The sequence below is a fragment of the Labeo rohita genome, chromosome 12 (assembly GCF_022985175.1).
Source record: "Labeo rohita strain BAU-BD-2019 chromosome 12, IGBB_LRoh.1.0, whole genome shotgun sequence".
Lineage (NCBI taxonomy): Eukaryota > Metazoa > Chordata > Actinopteri > Cypriniformes > Cyprinidae > Labeo > Labeo rohita.
Genome location: NC_066880.1, coordinates 19,552,704 through 19,572,780, shown reverse-complemented (window position 1 = coordinate 19,572,780; position 20,077 = coordinate 19,552,704). Strand labels below are relative to the sequence as shown.

The window sequence follows — 20,077 nt, the reverse complement described above, 5'->3', positions numbered from 1 at the left end:
GTTACAGTATAAATCACAGATCCCTATAGAATTTAGAAGAAGACGATAAGATGTTGGTAGCAAAGCAATAGCAAATTGTTGCTACCCAATTAAAACGTAATAGTCACGTTTAAAAAAGGATTATATATCTAGAATACTTAATTGGATAGTAAAAATAAATATAAATAAATAAAAATGCTGTCATTAGTTTTCTACTGTCATTCAAAACCCATAAGACTTTAACTCATCTCTGAAACACAAATGGAGATATTTGTTGATGTTTGAAAGCCAGCTTGTTTTTGTTGTTGTTGTTGTTTTGGTCACCCAGGGAATCCAGTTGTTCGATATTTCCTACACTAAAAAAATAGTATTCACATGAAACAGTTTTCACACAAATAATTACCAATAAAGACTTAAATAGTATTTCCTTGTAAAATGTATACCAATAATCTAAATTTCGAAAAATCGTGTACAGTACCCCTTACGTGTCGTCTGAATTGTTACTTCTAAATTTATTTACTAGCTATTAATAACAGTTTGATTTGCCTGATAGATGGTACGTATGAAATGATAAATTGCAGTATGCTGAGCACGTTTGTAAACTCTGACGTTGTTCCTCGACTGCAAATGAAACTAGGGCAACTCCCAAGCAGTCAGTTTTGCAAGAGAAGGAAACTGTCATACCCTGTCATACATACATAAGGTTACTTGCATTTGCTTGCATTTTTCTTCTCACGTGCAGGGGGAGTGAAAAGAGAGGTAAATAGGTTCACAGCTTGCACGTCTAAACATGTTAATGTCCCCGGGTCTTTATGTTCCGACAGCTGCAAACTTGTTCACTGGTGGAAGCCGCAGGATGTTGATGGACATCCTGTACCAACTCAATTAAACGAATGTGCAGAAGAGTTTCAAACATCGGGACCTGCTCATGCGATTGCAGAGGAGTTGGATGGGGAAAGTCTGGACCGTGTTTGTGGTTGTTTTGTAAAATGGTAAGTGCTTTTATTTAACACTTTGAGAAGTTCCTTAAACATCTGGTTTCAACAAGCGAATCACGTGCACTGGTGAATTTATGTTCCTTCATTAAAAGTAAAACATTAAAACAGTTTTCTTACTCAGTTTTCATACGTTATTATTATTAGAAGGAATGTTACGATTTGACGGATTATTTTAAAGACAAAGAATATATCTCATAATAATGATAATAATAAGTTGGGTTTTAATATTTGCTATCTGCTAAAACAACTCTCTAAGATCTAAACTGAGATTTTCAGGTGCAAAATGTAAATGTGTAATACTAACATTAATAATAAGATTTTAGACATTTACACACATATAATGTGCTATATACTGACAAGGCACACTTTGAATATAGGAAGAGGAGAGTAAATAATCCCAGAAATCAACAGTTAGACAATTAGACGCGCCTAATTTCAAAGAAATCTGTTGAGGTGATGTCTGTTTTTCATGCTGCATTAAGTGTAACTGGGACTGTTCTCACAGTCGACTGATATCAAGATTAGAAAAGCCATAAACTACAGTATACGTTCAGTTGCATAATAATGGGACAAAAAGCTGTATCATCTTATCTTGACAGTGTGCAATGTGTACATGGTCACATTTTATTGTTTTTACTGTAGCCCTCTTTTGGCTCTAGAGAATGCATGTCGTTTTCCACACCACTATCACTTATTTTAATAGATATAGGTATATTTTAGGATACCAAAAACTAAATGGTATTTAGAAAGAAGAAAAAAAGCAGCTTTTTAATTGGGAAAAAGGGGTCAAAAGGGTAGAAGGGTCAGGCAGGCAGACTGCAGGGTCTCGAGTTAATATGGCAACCTGTCAGCTTGACTGGGCGCTCTCTCATAAACTCTTCCCATGAATGCAGTCATGCATCATTTCACTTTTCACTGTGAATCATTTGTTAGAACAAAAAGGAGCCCCAAACCCTGTAAGATGTCGCATTTTCTTCCAGAATTTGTGCATCACCCATCGTGCCTGTTAATCATTTTAGCTGAGCTTGTTACTTATTCCTGCCTGTTTTGCTGTGTGTGTCATCTTGCGCTCAGCAGAGTCACTGACCGGGCCTCACATCTGCAGAAGGAATTCCATGACCAGTGTGTGTGGCAGCAGAGAGGTGCATCGTGTGTATGGGACTGGGAGTTTTGGATCTTGAGGGAAATAAAAGCGGTGGGAAGGACAGACTCCATGGCTCAGGAAAAGAAGAAAGGAGGGGTCCTTCCTCCTGATGGAGGGTGGGGATGGATGATCGTAGCTGGCTGCTTTGTGGTTACTGTTTGTACAAGAGCTGTTACAAGGTAAGATGTTTGGAGGGCGTAGGCTGATGTTCTTACCTGTTTAGAACAAGAACAGTTTTAAGATAACTTCATCGATAGGAGGTGTGTAACTAGATGTTTGATAACGTCAAATCTCTGTCTCTCTTTAAAATGTTAGACTTTGTTTCTCAAATGGGTTTAACCTGTTAAATAGTACTTTTGTTTAGTGCAGTACGTGAGACACAACTATATTTAGTTCATTCCAGGCTGAGAATTACCTAGAATGAGTCACCGGTTCACAAAGTGACAAGCGCTATCTGGTGTTTCTGCAGCAGCCTTTGAGGTCAGGTTACATTTGATGGTTTTGTAAACAACTTTCAGGCCTTCACACATGGATATAGATAACACAGTGTTGTTTTTTCTTTACATCTACTGACCTGCAACTCTTAGGTGTTTCACTGCTTCGGTTATGTTAACACATCTGTGATATTTCTGTAATATGTTTAGAGTGTTAAAGTCCTTCTTTCATACTGCTTTGAATAAGCTGTTCTATCCAGCAATATTTGACTTTCCCCTCAGGCAAGGAACGTGCTGTACTGATTACATCTGCCGTGTAATTATTTAATTGTTCAATTGTAATGTTCGAGTACATCACCTTACATGGAAAGATTTGAAAGGCGAGAACCTGAAGAACAGGTCTGTAAATCTGCTAATGATGTAGGTGGGATGAAATTGCAACCAGGCTGGTGAGAACAAAAGTGTTTATGTGACCTCTCACCTCTTAAACAAGGATTCTTTTGACCATTTCTTAAGTCCTGTTGAGATAAGTGGTAATAATCAACTAGAGAGGTACCAGATGATGAAACTCTCTTAAAGCTTAAAGGGCAGCCAGTGGTCTTCGGATAAAAAAAAAATTGCCTTTTTAACCTCTTCGTTATCTTATGGATATTTGGCCTTAACCCCTTTGTAAGCTCTTATCATCCACATATGTGTGTGTTATTCAAAGCCTAGAGTAAGATTTTACCCTTTGAGCTTGCAGCATGGCTTTGCTGACTGGGTTTTTTCACTGTCTGTGGAACTGAAGGACTGGCTGATGGCCAGACACGTCTGTCTCAGTGGCGGAAGATGTGAGAGGTGCTGGCTGTCATACCCATACCGAGTGCTCTGACCCGAATGACCTGCATGGTGATCTAGTTTGTTTGTTCAGGTGCAAAACAGGCACTGCAGAGGATTGTGCCTCATTACCCCGTCTCAGCCTTTCATATCCAGACACCCACTATCCGCACGGCTGTTCATTGTTACTGGCTGTGCATGGCACTGGAAGCATGTTGTCAGTTTAAAGTGTCACATTATGGTCTTTCAAAGTCCACAAACGTGTGTTGTGTGTGTTTTGTCTGATCAGAGTTGTCTTTTTCTCTTTTCCAGATGCATCTCCATATTCTTCGTTGAGTTTCAGATGCACTTTGCAAAAGATTACTCTGGGACGGCATGGATTCATTCATTAGTGGACTGCACAACCATGCTGTGTGGTATGTAATAATAGTATTGGACAGCATTAGCGTATCACAGTTATCGTTATTGGCCTGGTCTAAAATAGATTTCATCAGCAGAATTTAGGTACAAATTCTCCTTTCTAGATTAGTTTAGACAGTTTTTTCCCATCTGAGACAATAATGTTGCATAAGACACTAAGAAAGACCTGCAGCCTGTGGGAGGCTGAAATCGTTCTCTTGAAGTCAGCAACACACAGCGAACATCTTGAAAGGACACGTCAGTGTCGCAAGCTTGACCTAAAAAAACAGGCCTGTTTGCTTTCCTTACACCCAGTGCTGTCTGCTGTTGACAGGACAGCAGTCTTAAGAACTGCATTGCTAAGGAAGGGCCATCTTTAGGCAGCTGACTAGTAAACAAACGACGTAAGAAATGCTGTTATTATTTAAAGCTTTCGAACATCCAACATGTTGTTGTTGCGACTGTAACTCTTTTCTTAAATAAAAATGTTAAGTATTTCTTTTAATGAACGTTGTGTAATGTGATATTGCACAATGTTATATTAAATAAAAATTAGCAGCCGTTTAAAACAATAAAACAAGGCTATCTTTGCTATCAGTGGTTGGAAGCATGTCACTAGACATTTTTGATGTGGATATAAATTTATTCCCATAATGTGTTCCCATAATTTAATGCCTTCTTACTGAATTAAAAAAAAATCTAACCTAAGGCAAATGTATCTTTTTTGCCTTTTTAATGCACCTTTGGAGCATATGTATGCAATATCTCTACATTTTCTCAGAAATACACCATTTATATACACACACACATATATATATATATATATATATATATATATATATATATTCTCTGCAAAGAAAATCTTAGAAAATCTTAGAAAACATTAGAAAATGGCCCCAAAAATTATGTATAGTAGTGGACATGGATAGAAACCCAGCTTAAAGTACATATTAATTCAAATATGATTTTTATGACTTTTTAAATTATATATACTGTATTGCTCAATAAGATTTGCACCACATGTTTAATCACGTTACTTTTGCAGCTCCACTCGGAAGCCTGATCGGGAATCGGTTGTCGTGTCGCGTAGCTGTAATACTAGGAGGATTCCTGGCCTCCATAGGTTTAGTCCTCAGCTCCTTCGCCACCAGTCTGGAATATCTGTACCTTACCCTGGGAGTATTAACTGGTAAGACCCTAAGAATAAAACGCTGACCTACAGACCGATTAGTCTTCACTTTGTATGTAGTGGTTTTATTTTATACTCTTCTTTTTTAGGGCTTGGCTTTGCCCTTTGCTACACTCCAGCTATTGCCATGGTCGGTATCTATTTCTGCGAGAGGAAGGCTTTGGCCTATGGCATTGCCATGTCTGGCAGTGGCATCGGGACCTTCATCCTGGCCCCAGTAGTGCAGCTGCTAATCGAGCACTACTCGTGGCGGGGGGCCCTCCTTATTTTAGGGGGATTTGTGTCTAATCTGTGTGTATGTGGAGCTCTGTTACGGCCCATCATTCTAAAGGAAGAGGAGGCCTGTCCTCTTCCGGTGGATTCAGAGTGCGAGTATGGTGTTAAGCCATCTACAGTGAACGGCGTTCCTACGGGGAAGGCTGTGGACGATAAATTAGAAGTGGATGCTAAACAGCGCTGTCTTCAGTCCATGCACGAATACCACTTTTTGCTCATGCCTGACTTCCTGGTGCTGGCAGGCTCCTTCCTGCTGCTGGCCAGTGGGTGTAGTCTGCCGTTTGTATACCTAGTACCATACGCGCTGGATGTAGGTGTCGGTCATCAGCATGCTGCCTTCCTGATGTCCATACTCGGAGTCATTGACATTGTTGGCAACATTACATTTGGCTGGCTCACTGACAGGAGGTATGTTGTTTTGTGATGTGTTAGTTTTGCATTACAGTCAAAAACAGGAATAGGTAATTTATTGACTGAGCCACATGTTGTTTGTTTCTTCTGTTCTTAAGATCTAATGATCAATTTTTTTTCCAAGCTCAGGTTTTGTTTTCCAATAAAAACTGTGTCAATGACATGGCACTTTTTTGTCCATATCTTAATATTCATGCAATGAATTTTGCATAAATTTACCTATATTAATTTTGATATTTTATGGAAGGCATCAAGTCAAACAATGACAGGGTGATACAACTGTCCTGACATTGTGTTTTCATTAGAAGTATGAAATAAAAGAATGGAAGAAAATAATATTAATAACAAATAAATAACAAAATAAATATTAAATATTAAACTAACATTTGCCATTCTTTTTTAATTACTGAAGAGCGTTGAACTTTCCTCTTCTGTGTTTTACTGTGCATGAATTTACTTTTTTGCCAAAAACAGAACGTTTTATATTAAAAACAAACAAGCACGCCCTGCCCAGAATTTAAAAGTACTGCAAAAGTAACGTAATGCATTACTTTCCATAACGCATTTCTTTCTTTTTTTAAAAGTAACTTTTCCCAACACTGTTAACTAATGTTAACAAATGACACCTTATTGTAAAGTGTTAACAAATTTGTTATCATTTTCTTAATTTATCATTGACCCAACTGTCAGTTTAGAGTTAAAATTTACAAGAGTGCGCGTCATGGTTTCTTGTCTGATGAATGATTCATAGAGGTTACAAAGCTAAAAAATGCTCAGGTTTTAGAAAAACAGACAAAGATTATTGATTGTTTGCTTTGATCATGCTGACTAACACTTTCTGTATCTCTCCCAGGTGTCTGAAAAAATACAGAAATATATGCTACATGTTTGCTGTGGGAATGGAGGGACTATGTTGTCTTTTTATCCCCCTCTTACGCACATTTGCCTTGCTGGTACCTTTCTCTGTGCTCTATGGGTACTTTGATGGTGCTTATGTTGCCCTCATTCCTGTAGTAACATCAGATGTTGTAGGGACAACCTACCTCTCTTCAGCTCTTGGGGTTGTGTACTTTCTCCACGCTGTTCCCTATCTGGTCAGCCCACCCATTGGAGGTAAGAGCCTCAACGTATTTTAGTTTGATCATATTTTTCATTCATTTCTCATTGTAATGAGTGATGAGTTGTTATTTATTATTTTCTCTGGTAATCAACACCTGGCCCTATATCCAGTACATAAAAAATAGATTAAAAAATACTGGAATGTTCTTTAATAAAAAGAAGAAAAAAACATTAACCACAGCTGTCACTTCGTATTAATGTGCCCTATTAAAAGGTAATCATGTGATTATTATTTTTTTTAAGGTTGGTTGGTAGACACCACAGGGACATACACGGCAACTTTCTTTCTGAGCGGGTTCGCTTTGATCTCCAGTTCTCTCCTGCTGTTCTCAGTCGCCATCATTCGCCGATGTCAGAGAACCCAAAAGAACAGAATGAGCAAAGACTCAAAATTGGGGTCATGTGAAGGCAAACAAGTAGACTATTATGCTTCTAAAAAAAAGGACTTGAAGATAATTATACCCATCACTTCATAGCATTGGTATAGCTTTTTTTGTCTAGTTGTTTGTTTAATCAAATTTTATTAGCATATATATAGTCCGTAATAATGTTTAATTGACAGAGGAGTTGTATGTTTATAAAAGTTTTCATGTGCCTGGCTTTTATTGACTTTCTGTTCTAAAAAAAAAAAACAGTAAAACTACTGTTCTACACTAGCAAGCTTTAAAAAACACACATCAGGTTTTTCATTGTATATATCTTTGTTTATATTTTTTCTATTTCTCAAATTTCATAGTAATATGTAAGCAGTCTGAGTTTTCCTTTAATTACAAATGAATGTTATGATAACTAAAGCTCCAGTTTTAGCATGTTATTTAAGTCAGTAGAGGCCAGTGATGATTTCTAGATAGATCTGAGCTGTAAAATTCAGATATAAAGGGTACATGCCATAGTCTGACATTTTTGACAAGTTATGTATTTTGTTATGATCACTAAGTTTGTTACTAAGTAGTCCTTCAATGATTCTTTGGATGACAAATAGTTTCTAGAGTGTAAAATCCGCAAGATATAGGCTTATATAAGTTTGTATGCATGCTACTAATCAAATCAACCAGCAGATAGTCATATATAATTACCATCAGAAGAATCTGTCAGCTTGTCAAAAGGTAAAAAAACAGGTAAGAAAATCATCCCAATCTAAGGGGATTGTTCCTTTAAATGCAGATGAGCTCTGCTCGCCCCGCCCCTCTCCTTTATGTGGAGTGACTAGCCTGTATACTTTAGCTGCGTTTAGCCGCTAAACTTGCTAACTAGCACATTATTAGGAAAGGTGATCACAAATATTCATAAAAAAAACCCCTTATACTCACTTCTGCTGTAAGTAAAACTGGATCATGAATAATTTGCGCGAACATAGACGGATATATACATTGGGAACCGCATTACCTTCACAAACAAATGTAATCCACTGCATCTTCAGTGGCTCAGATGTTGGGAGTAAATGACAACCACTATGTTCATTATTACATCCAGTAACACAATAATTCAATTCCTCAATTGGAGATATTCTTGTTTAACTTACATCCCTGCTCCAGCATCGAAACAATGGAGGTCGGACTGTGACAGCTGATCTGAGGTAAGAGCTCATGTCAGTCAGCTATGGTGGGAGCGGCCTCTGGTATCTGCCAGTCATCTGCAGTGTTGGAGGTAACCCATTACAAGTAACTTCAGTTACGTAATCAAATTATTTTTTTAAGTAACTAGTAAAGTAACGCATTACTTTTTAATTTATAGTAAAATATCTGAGTTACTTTTTCAAATAACGCCATCTATTGATTTTTTTTTTCCTATTTATTGAGAAATTGGGAGTAAGATGTTACTGAAGTTCTAAAATAAATGTTAACATGAATTAATAATCTCACTCGCAAAAAAAAAAAAAAAAAAAAAAAAAAAAATGGATTCAGTATTCCTCAAAATAAATAAAAACAGTGAAATGGAACTGAATATGACGCAAACCTGCAGTACTTAAATGTTAAATAACAAATATCCTTTATGTATTTAATCCCATTTTATTAACCAAAGTCTTAACTGCTGACCTTCGATAAACTTCTTTTTTTTTTTTACAACACACTGAAATGTGTTGAACCTTCTTTTTTTGCGTTCCACTGTACAGAGGTGAATTTACTTTTCCTTCAGCCTGAGGCTTATTCATTTCACTTTTGGTGTGAAAGGGCATTTGCCAAAATATAACTTTTTTATATTACAAAAAAAAAAAAAAAAAAAAAAAGCCCTGCACAGATTTAAAAAGGAATGCAAAAGTAAGCGAACGCATTACTTTTCATAAAAAGTAATTAAGTAATGTAGTTAGTTACTTTTTTAGGGAGTAACGCAATATTGTAATGCATTACTTTTAAAAGTAACTTTCCCCAACACTGGTCATCTGTCACGTCACCTGTAGTGTTTTTTCCCCATTGCCAAAGGAATGGACCCACCAAACCTCAATATATGAATAATCACGTTAACACATCCCAAGGTTGTCCAGATTTTGTATGAAACGCATCATTCTAACACAACCGATACATCATACACATTTCAACCTATTTGTCTCCTCAACTTGTCAAGCCACAACTGAAACTGAAGTTATTGATATCTGCGCCGGTAGTAGCCCTGGTGAAAAAACCAGCATATGCTGGTAGGTATTTTTTGATGCTGGGATGCTGGTTAGGTATGTTTTGGTGCTGGTTTAAGCTGGTCCTTTGCTGGTTTATGCTGGTTCTTAGCTGGTTTATGCTGGTCCTTTGCTGGTTGATGCTGGTCCTTGACCACACTCTAAACCCGGTTAAGTTGAATTTACTTAAAAAACTTAAGGAAACTGGTTGCCCTAAAAGATTTAAGTAACATTTACTGGAAAACTTGAAGTAATCATTACTTAAATATAAGAGTCATTTTAACAACCATTTTAAGTTGAATTTACTTAATGCTTTTTATTTATCTAATTACTCCATTCCTCTAATAGCTACTCACTGACTCCCAGAGTGCATTGCGACATGAATAAATTATGCAGTTGCTTTGCTTTACTGTTGTTGTTTGTATTTGCCAATTTCATTTGCTGTCTTGTGTCAGTAGTAGCACAACAAAAAACAAACAAAAAAAACACATATAATGGTTATTGATACAGTTAATAAAAATAAATAAAATTGAGTTGTTACCATTGTTGTGATTCACATGCTGAATGTTGAAGTCTGTGTGTGACTCATGCACATCAACCCAAATATTAAAAGATTGTATCAACACAGATAAAAGCTTCTTATGGTGTTTATAAAAAAAAGAAAAACAGTAAAATATCATTAATAACATGAAAAATACACAACCTAATGATTTAATTAGAATATAGGTCACCTTCTAAAAGCAACCTATTTATTACTTTTCTTTCTTCAAAATCAAAGAACTTTGATTTCATGTTGCATTGTTGCAACAATAGAAAGAATACTAAAGTAATACAAACAAAGTTCCAAATGCCCAACCAAAAGTAACACTATTCACTATAATGGTGAGTATTTAAAAAAATAATAATAATAATAACTTTTCAGGAAAATCAACATTAATTTATGAAGTCAGCTTATGTGATGTTCTCTCAAATATTTCAGTTGTATTGAAAATTCAACATTCAAGATGACTTTGGGAAATGAGTGAATTCAAGTAGTGAAAGAAAGATGTGAGTGAAAAGTCTACTAAAAATTGCCCCATCTCAAAAACTTTTTCTTCTTCTTCTGTTGTTATGTTGCACATTAGCAACGTATTAGTGCACTGCTGCCTCTCACTGGTTTATTAATGTCATTGGTTTCTTTGTGCATACTTGGATATTTTAAGTAAACATCACTCAAAGCAAGTAAGTAAATTGTTTTATTTGCCTTGAAAGTAGCTGTAACTTAATAAAACCTAGTAAGTATAGTAACTAAGTAAAGATAACTAATTGTAACTAAGTAAGGTAAACTATTGGGTTTTATAGTGCAGCAACATGACCAGCATAAACCAGCAAAGGACCAGCTTAAACCAGCACCAAAACTTACCTAACCAGCATCCCAGCATCAAAACATACCTACCAGCATATGCTGTTTTTTTCACCAGGGAGCCTACCATGGGAAGGAAGCAAGGTAGAAATGGGAGGTGAAGACTTAGGTGGAGCTCCATTGGAAAAACAAAATATACTTGTAAATTGAGATATAGCTTACACTTAAAAAGGCTATGGTTTAATTGATTAAATATCAGCTGCAAGTTTCAAAGTCAGGTACTGCACTGCTTTGTTTACTGTGGTTAACGGGAAAGGACTATATTGCTGGCGAAAAGCGCCGCCTGCTGGCAGAGAATTAATATGCCTTTTTTTTAAGTAATTTGCTCTTTGTTTAGACCAAATCCAAAAATGGACCCTTATTTTTACACAGAAACTTGTAAATGTGAACCGGTGGAAGATAGTGAATTATAAAACTCTAAAGATATATTTATATGTTACTAAATAAAAGAAGGAAACAAAGTGACATGTGGCCAAGTATTGACCCATATTAGGAATTTGTGCTCTGCATTTGACCCATCCAAGTGCGCACACACACACACACACGCTAAGTAGTAAACAAGTTGTGGAGCAGTTGCGGGTTCAGTGCTTTGCTCAAGGGTCTCATCTTAGTTTTGGTATTGAGGGTGGAGGACATGCTGGTAATTTACTTCCCCCACCAACAATCCTGAGACTCTAACCTGCAACCTTTGGGTTACAAGTCTGACTCTCTAACCATTAGGCCACGGCTGCCCAAGGAACAAATGAATTTAATTGTTTAAACTGATATAAGCAATATAAGGGGGTAGTTTAGTTTGTCACCTTTTTCACCCCTGACGAGTTCATGAAAATGTTTTTAATATAAAGGTTTAAATATTCAATGTCTATTATACAATAAAGATACAATAACAAACTAAATATAGCTAACAATATAGCTAAATATAGAATGATATACTTACAAATAATCTTACGTACAAATAATTACACATCTACTGAAATTTTAAGCAACATTAAAATTCTTTCATGAGGTCTAGTGTTTTCCTGCAACCACCATTAATTGTTAAAGTATTACAAGTTTAATGTTTTAAAAATTAAAGCTCACATACTAACACTTATATTTGTGCTTAAACATCCAAATGTGTGCCCTATACAATGACACATTATGAAACTGGTCATTACACCATATGCATTAAAATGGCATTCAAATGAAAAAGAATAATGACCTTATTAAGAACTTGTTAAGAGGTAAGGAAACTGAAATCCCAGTACAGAGAAATGAGTAAAATATATATCAGAAGATGTAACACTTGACATACAAATGAAGTACATCTGCAAAATTAAAATGAATCAGATGAACCACAACTGGAAAATCAATTTGAATTAAATGAAGTAGAACTGAAAAATCAGTTTGAATCAAGACTAAAACGCAATGCACACAAAAAGCAGTTTTTTTATTTTTGTTTTTGTATTGTCAAAGCAATACAGGTTTAGAAGTAATGCAACTGTAATTGCACTTAAAGCCACAGTTCACCCAAAAATGAGATTCTGTCATGCCAATCTGTATTATATTCTTCTGTGAAACACCAAATACATTTAGTGATATTCAAATCAACCAGCAGAGGCTCAAAAATAAGAATTACCATTATAAGAATTTGTCAAAAGATAAACAGAAATACACCCAAATACAACTATAACAAAGGAAAAACATACAAGTAAAATATATGTCCAAAGACATAATATAGGACATTCAGTGCACACCACCTTCATTTCATTAAACTATAAAAGAGATGCTCCTTTTGAACAAAGATCTGGCAACATCGATGGGTTTGAAAGATTCTAATAGGCCTACATTCTGTTAAGAGAGCTGATCAAAAGAGATGCACAATATACTTTAAATTTAACAGCTTAATAAATCAGAGCTCTGTAAGTTATAAAGTAAAACTTCAGAGATAACAATAACTATTGTCATATGTTACACATAGTGTCTTCTTCATTAAGCACTTATTTTTATTTCTGTGTACAAAGTTTTCACATAGAAATCATGATCCATAATCGGTGCACACTAAAAAAAAAAAAAAAAGAAGGAGACATAAAGTTCCCTTAGATGGACAAAGCTTGGGGTGTTAATGCAAATTACCGACTGAAGGAACTCGCTCCCTCATTTAGAATAGCCCCAATTCATAAACATTTATGATATTATGGACAAGTTTATATGCGTACATACCTGTTATTTATATCCTCTTAGAAAGTATATATTTTACTGAGACAAAAGCTCACCAAGATTACTGAGGAATTCATCATTCTCATTCTCATCATTGGCTAAAGTGTCTGCATAACCCTCTGTGTCATTGAATATCTTACCCTTTTTTTTTATAAATGAATCCCAATATCTCATCTCCCTTCCAGTCATCTGGGTTACGCTTGATACGTCCATTGGCAATTTTCACCAGTTTCCAAGCACTTCTAGTTCCGGCCTTGGTATGTGAACCCATTGACAAACATGTTTTGTAGTGCTGAATAGCTAAATCCTCGCATCTATTACAGTACTGCTGGAACTGAGTATAGTTTAAATGCACTACAGAAGTTCATTCATCTCTGTAGCTGTCTTAAATGTTGAGTCAAAAAGTTCCTCAGCCTTTTGCAGATAATTTTTCTCTCCATACTGAAGTGCGAGCTCACACATGGCAAAAATAAAGCACACTTTCTGGGAAGTTGCCATTCCTAGATGGTAAATGCTTTTATCACGGGCCTTATCTATCTCAATTTTGTTCAGATTTTCTCGTTGTAAATTGATTTTCTTGGTCTTGTAGCACATTGCTAACTGATGATGGATGAAGCATGAATTTGGTGATATTTCAGATGCTTTAATAAGCATTTCAATGGCACTGTCTAGAGATCCTTAATCCCTGAAGAACATTCCAACATATCTCATGACGTGTGGATGTTCTGGAGATCCATTTAAGGCTGTCTCAACCAACTTCTCAGACTCATTCTTCAGCATCTTAGAACATAACAATAGTTTGAGCCCAAGAAGAACTCTCAGAACATCATCATCTGGGTTTATCTCAATTGCCTATTTTAGCTGCTTGATAGCAGGTGAATCCAGAGTGCAAGACGTACCAGCTTCAATCCGATACAGAGCAATGGCATAACCAGTGTTCCACTCGCTATTTTCTGGATCCAGTTCCACAGCCTTCTGAAAAACACCTGCGGCACTTCTGGAACAGATGAGGACTCAGTTGAATATGTTTCATTTATCTTCTGAAGCTTCATCAGGTAACTTTCACACTTTGTGTAGTTCTTCATGTGGTAGTTTATCCAGGCTAAATTTACATAGGTGACAATAAGAGTCTTGTCACAATTCTCGCTGAGGTTTTCTTTAATGAGTTTCACAGACTTTAGAAGGTGTTCAAGTGCTTCATCTTCGACGCCAAGTAGGAATTTGACATATCCAAAGGCACTTAAAATTGGAAAAAATGACCAAAGCAAATCTTATATGCTTCTTCCTACGAAGCCTTTGTTATAATTAAGTTTGAGATATTTAGCTCAGTTCAGATTATTTCTGTACAGCTTTTAACAAAACACATTGTTCCAAAGCGGCATTACAGAATTAGTTCTATGAATAGGCTTTACTATAAGCAGAGTATAATCAGCTGAACACTGCCACTTTACAAACTTGACGAGCGAGATTATAGCTAATGTATTTTAACTGAAAGTCTCCATGAGTTGATTTCAAACTTTTTTGCTATCGCTTGTCATTTAGTTCTAAAAAAAGGACATTTTTTTAGATTTACATAAACAAGAATTTACGCGGCGACATTCTTTCTGAACAGGTTCGGGGACTGCGAGGGGACATATTCGGTTCACCCGGGGGTTTTGGCGGTGCCAAAAGATAGTTTGCGGTTTGATATTCAGATTTCTTTTGGCTATAAATACACAGCGCGCTGTCATAAACATGAAAATAATCCCGAATGTCGTTCTCCATGATTTGTGAATTCTGGTGATGCTGTCCTTCGGGCCGAAATAAGTTTTTTTTTCGATGCTACTCTTAATTTTATAATGCTTATAGCTCCGAAAGTTGGAAACTTAGCAGACTGAAACCGGTGTCATCTTAACCAGCTTGATCTGTGAATTTTTCACAGCAAAGCTCATGTCTGTAAACCCCTTGGTAAGTCCGCTATAGTAAGGAATGTGAAAAATAGGCGCTCTTCGTGTTTAACCTGTTTTACCAATAAACACGGAGACTGCTCGAATACAAAAACATTGTTTTTTTTTTTTTAAGTCAAACTCGATTTGTGAAAACTTTCACTATTTCAATTTATTGCGTATCAGTGTTTCTTTATGCTCTGCTCTCTTTTTCTTCTATCATAATGTCACACGGTGCTGTTCCAGTGAATAACGGTTTTCGAAGCCCTTAGATAAATCATACACGTCTCTAATAGACTATTGTTATTTGTGGCATCTTCAAATTTAAGCTTTGGTTGTTGTACCTTTCCTTAAGTCCCTGGCTTCAATTTGCTGATTTGAGGAAATGTTTCACAGTATATTTTTTGTCAGTTGATCCTTTCCTGAGCCCTTAACTGTACTATTCTGATTTGTGAAAACTTTCACAGGTCAGTACTGGTCAGCTGACCCTTCCCTGAGTCATGCACATCACTATTCTGACCTGTGAAAACTTTCACAGGTCAGTACTGGTCAGCTGAACCTTCCCTGGGTCATGTACATCACTATTCTGATTTGTGAACCCTTTCATAGGTCAGTACTGGTCAGCTGAACCTTCCTTGAGTCACTAACATCACTATTCTGATCTGTGAAAAAAAAAATCACAGTTCAGTACTGGTCAGCTGACCCTTCCCTGGGTCATGTACATCACTATTCTGATTTGTGAAAACTTTCACAGGTCAGTACTGGTCAGCTGACCCTTCCCTGAGTCATGCACATCACTATTCTGATCTGTGAAAACTTTCACAGTTCAGTACTGGTCAGCTGACCCTTCCCTGGGTCATGTACATCACTATTCTGATTTGTGACCCTTTCACAGGTCAGTACTGGTCAGCTGACCCTTCCCTGGGTCATGTACATCACTATTCTGATTTGTGAACCCTTTCACAGTTCAGTACTGGTCAGCTGACCCTTCCCTGGGTCATGTACATCACTATTCTGATTTGTGAAAAAAAAAAATCACAGTTCAGTACTGGTCAGCTGACCCTTCCCTAAGTCACTAACATCTCTATTCTGATTTGTGAAAACTTTCACAGGTCAGTACTGGTCAGCTGACCCTTGACTGGGTCATGTACATCACTATTCTGATTTGTGAACCCTTTCACAGTTCAGTACTGGTCAGCTGACCCTTCCCTAAGTCACTAACATCTCTATTCTGATTTGTGAAAACTTTCACAGTTCAGTACTGGTCAGCTGACCCTTCCCTAAGTCACTAACATCACTATTCTGATTTGAGAAAAAAAAATCACAGTTCAGTACTGGTCAGCTGACCCTTCCCTAAGTCACTAACATCTCTATTCTGATTTGTGAAAACTTTCACAGGTCAGTACTGGTCAGCTGACCCTTGACTGGGTCATGTACATCACTATTCTGATTTGTGAAACCTTTCACAGGTCAGTACTGGTCAGCTGAACCTTCCCTGAGTCATGTATATCACTATTCTGATTTGTGAAAACTTTCACAGTTCAGTACTGGTCAGCTGACCCTTCCCTGGGTCATGTACATCACTATTTTGATCTGTGAAAAAATTCACAGTTCAGTTTGAGGCGGAATAGTGATGTACATGAATCAGGAAAGGGTCAGCTGACCAGTACTGAACAGTGAAAGTTTCACAAATCAGAATAGTGATATACATGACTCAGGGAAGGTTCAGCTGACCAGTACTGAACTGTGAAAAGTTTTGCAGATCAGAATAGTGATGTTAGTGACCCAGGAAAGGGCCAGCTGACCAATACTGTTTTCACAGATCAGAATAGTGATTAAATGACTCAGGGAAGGGTCAGCTGACCAGTTCTGACCTGTGAAAGTTTTCACAAATCAGAATAGTGATGTTAGTGACTTAGGAAATGGTCAGCTGACCACACTGTAAAAAATAAAAAACACAATTTGTTGAGTCAGCTTAAAATAATTTGTTACCCTGCTGCCTTAAAATTTTAAGTTCAGTCAACTAAAAAAAGTTTAGTCAACTTGAAAAGTTAAGTTGTACTAAGTAACAACTTATATTTGTGTTTGCTAAACTTAACAGATGGGTAAGTAACCCTGCTGCCTTAAAATTTTAAGTTAATTCAACTCAAATATCTAAGTTGTCACTTACTATAATTTAACATTTCAAGTTAAATAAACTTTTTTATTTAAACAGCCAGGTTACAAATTATTTTAAGTTGACTCAACAAATTGTTTTTTACAGTGCAGTACTGAACTGTGAAAGTTTTCACAAATCAAAATTGTGATGTAATTGAATCAGTGAAGGGTTAACTGTCCAAAATTGCACTGTGAAATTTGTCACGAATCAGGATAGTACATAAGGGCTCAGGAAGGATCAACTGACAAAAAATATACTGTGAAACATTTCCTCAAATCAGCAAATTGAAGCCAAGACTTAAGGAAAGGTACAACAACCAAAGCTTAAATTTGAAGATGCCACAAATAACAATAATCCATTAGAGACGTGTATGATTTATCTAGGGCTTGGAAAACCATTATTCACTGGAACAGCACCGTGTGACATTATGATAGAAGAAAAAGAGAGCAGAGCATTTATAGCCAAAAGAAATTCGAATATCAAACCGCAAACTATCTTTACTGCGGTCGTGGACCGGACATATTAACTCGTGTGAACTGGTGACCGATATAGGCTTATGTTATAACTATTTTTTTTTCTTCCATTTTTTATTCGAAATACTCCCAAGCGTGTTAACTATATCTTGAAATATCTTGATTCTCAAGCGCATTTTGCACCTTTATAGATTATGTTAGTTGATCTATAACAGGGGTGGCGAACGTCGGTCCTGGAGAGAGGCAGCCCTGCATAGTTTTGCTTCAACCCTAATCAGACACCTGAACAAGCTAATTAAGGTCTGAAGGGTTACTAGAAAGCAACAGGCAGGTGAGTTTTAATTAGGCTTGGAGCTGAACTCTGCAGGGCTGCGGCTCTCCAGGACCAGAGTTCGCCACCCCCGATCTATAATGACGATTGTATCAAATATAAAAATATTATTCAGCTGTTTTTTGTCTTTTGGAAGCTTCATTCAAAATGCACTTGGCTCAACCTTGTCCTCTTGTCTATCTATATGTATATACTGTACCTATAAGGGGATAAAAATGCAGCTAAATGCCTTTTTAGCACCATTTTAAACTTGGTTTAAAATCAGTATTTGCTTGCATTCATTGTGTGTACATTAAAAAAGGATGTAAGTTATTAACTTTTTTTAATTTCACATTGATTAAAATATTTAATCATTTCTTATTTTATTATTATTATTTATTCATATGAAGAACTTAAAAATAAGTAAGCAGGTATGACCTGCAATTTTACATGTATATTTAGTAGCCATACAGGTACCAAATGGGTAAACCATGGCATTACAAATAAAAAAGGTTTTCCGACCACAAAATGACTAATTTACCTCTTTGCATTGGAATTTAAAACCCTCTATTTAAATACTACACTAATAAATCCACATATTTGAATGATTTCTGAAGGATCACGTGACACTTAAGACTGGAGTAACAGCTGATAAAAATTCAGCTTTTCATCACAGGAATAAATTCTATTTTAAAGTATGTTAAAATAAAAAACTAAAAAATTATAAAATTATTATAAAAATTATTTTATATTGTAAAAACATTTTGCAATATTACTGTTTTTTTTTTTTTTTTTTTTTTTTTTTTTTTTTTTTTTGTATATTTTTAATCAAATAAATGCAGCCTTGATGAGCATAAGAGACTACTTTAAAGACTATTACAAGTCTTACTGACCCCAAACTTTTGAACGGTAGTGTATATATATATACATATATACATATATATATATATATATATATATATAAAGCCATCATTGGACCATAATTATTGGACAAATATTATTTAGTACTAAGTTATCTCCTTAAAGTATTAAATGAATATTATAAGTAAGCAATACCTGAGGGTTAAATACAAGAAAACCATATTAACCCTCACGAAAATTAACCATGGTTTTATTATAGTAAAAGTGTAGTAACCATGTTTTTTGGCGCATTGATTACATCTACAAATACCATGGTTAAACTATGGTTAATGTAGCAAGACCATGGTTAATTTGTGGTTACCATGGTTTAACTATAGTAACCATGGTTTTTTTGGTTTTATTAATTGGTTTTATTATTTTGGTTGTTTTTTCGTAAGGGTTGCCTCTCCATCACTCTCCAGAATAAAATTACACTGTAAATGTCATCGATGTAAAAATCAATGCATAATATGCTGTAATGTTTACCAAAAATTGCTGCAAATACCTGTTGTCGTCTCTATCTTACTTAAACACATTCAAATATACTGTCAACGCTGATTTGTTTTGAGAGCTTCGTGAATGACGTGACCGCGTGGCTGCGACGCCGGCGAGATCAAAGCTCGTCGCAGCTCTGTTTTTCATGGCTCTGGCAATAACAGAAGCTCTACATTTTACGATTTACGGAACATTACGTGCGCCAAAACGGTATTTATCGTTTGAATTTAGTATTAAAACTTACAACATTTTGAAACTTTGTTTAAAATCGCAAGCAGGGTTGCCAATTTGGCGTGAGATTTACATGGGCAGAGTAAGAGCGTGAGACAGAGCCTGAAAGCGTGTGTCTCACGCCAAATGCGTGAGAGTTGGCAACCCTGGCTATGTTGAGAGAACGACATCCATTTCTCGTAACCACGACTTCTTATGTTGAGGGAACGACATATTTTTCTCGTGGCCACGAGTTTAATGCGTAAACAAACCTGCGTGACCATAGTAACCCCAATTATCAGAGATGGGTTTAATATTTTAATTTTGAAATAAGAAATGATAATATTAATTATTATAGAAATTAATGCATTATTAAATGTGCTTCTAAAAAGCACAAATTACAACTGCAATCTCATCTATATATGAACCACTGTTAAAAGCCATAGCGCATGCTTTTAGCCACGGTAATCAGCAACTTTTAAATAATACCCAGTAGGATAAATATCTAACAATATAAGTAGCAATATCAGATTTGATAGATGCATATATTTCTCTGTATCATTAGCTCCTTAAAATCTCATGCTTTCAAGAAAATGTTTTAAACAGACCTATAAAGGTTTAAATATTCAGTG

General features: G+C 36.0%; 1 protein-coding gene and 1 pseudogene across 2 annotated transcripts; one reads left to right on the top strand and one right to left on the bottom strand.

Annotated features, from left to right (window-relative positions):
• The first annotated feature begins 616 nt into the window (after positions 1-616).
• Positions 617-7,359, top strand: slc16a12b (solute carrier family 16 member 12b). Of its 2 annotated transcripts, XM_051124574.1 has the most exons (8): positions 617-682; positions 804-971; positions 2,052-2,300; positions 3,684-3,787; positions 4,816-4,959; positions 5,049-5,643; positions 6,500-6,759; positions 7,009-7,359. In XM_051124574.1, exons 3-8 carry the CDS (start codon positions 2,191-2,193, stop codon positions 7,239-7,241), a joined length of 1,446 nt encoding a protein of 481 aa, XP_050980531.1. In that variant the 5' UTR covers positions 617-682; positions 804-971; positions 2,052-2,190; the 3' UTR covers positions 7,242-7,359. The 2 variants fall into 2 exon arrangements, with proteins under 2 accessions (XP_050980531.1, XP_050980530.1); XM_051124573.1 differs by lacking the exon at positions 617-682 and having other exon boundaries at positions 846-971; positions 2,055-2,300.
• Positions 7,360-13,010: 5,651 nt separating this feature from the next.
• LOC127174590 (interferon-induced protein with tetratricopeptide repeats 5-like) lies at positions 13,011-14,573 on the bottom strand (annotated as a pseudogene).
• Positions 14,574-20,077: the final 5,504 nt, after the last annotated feature.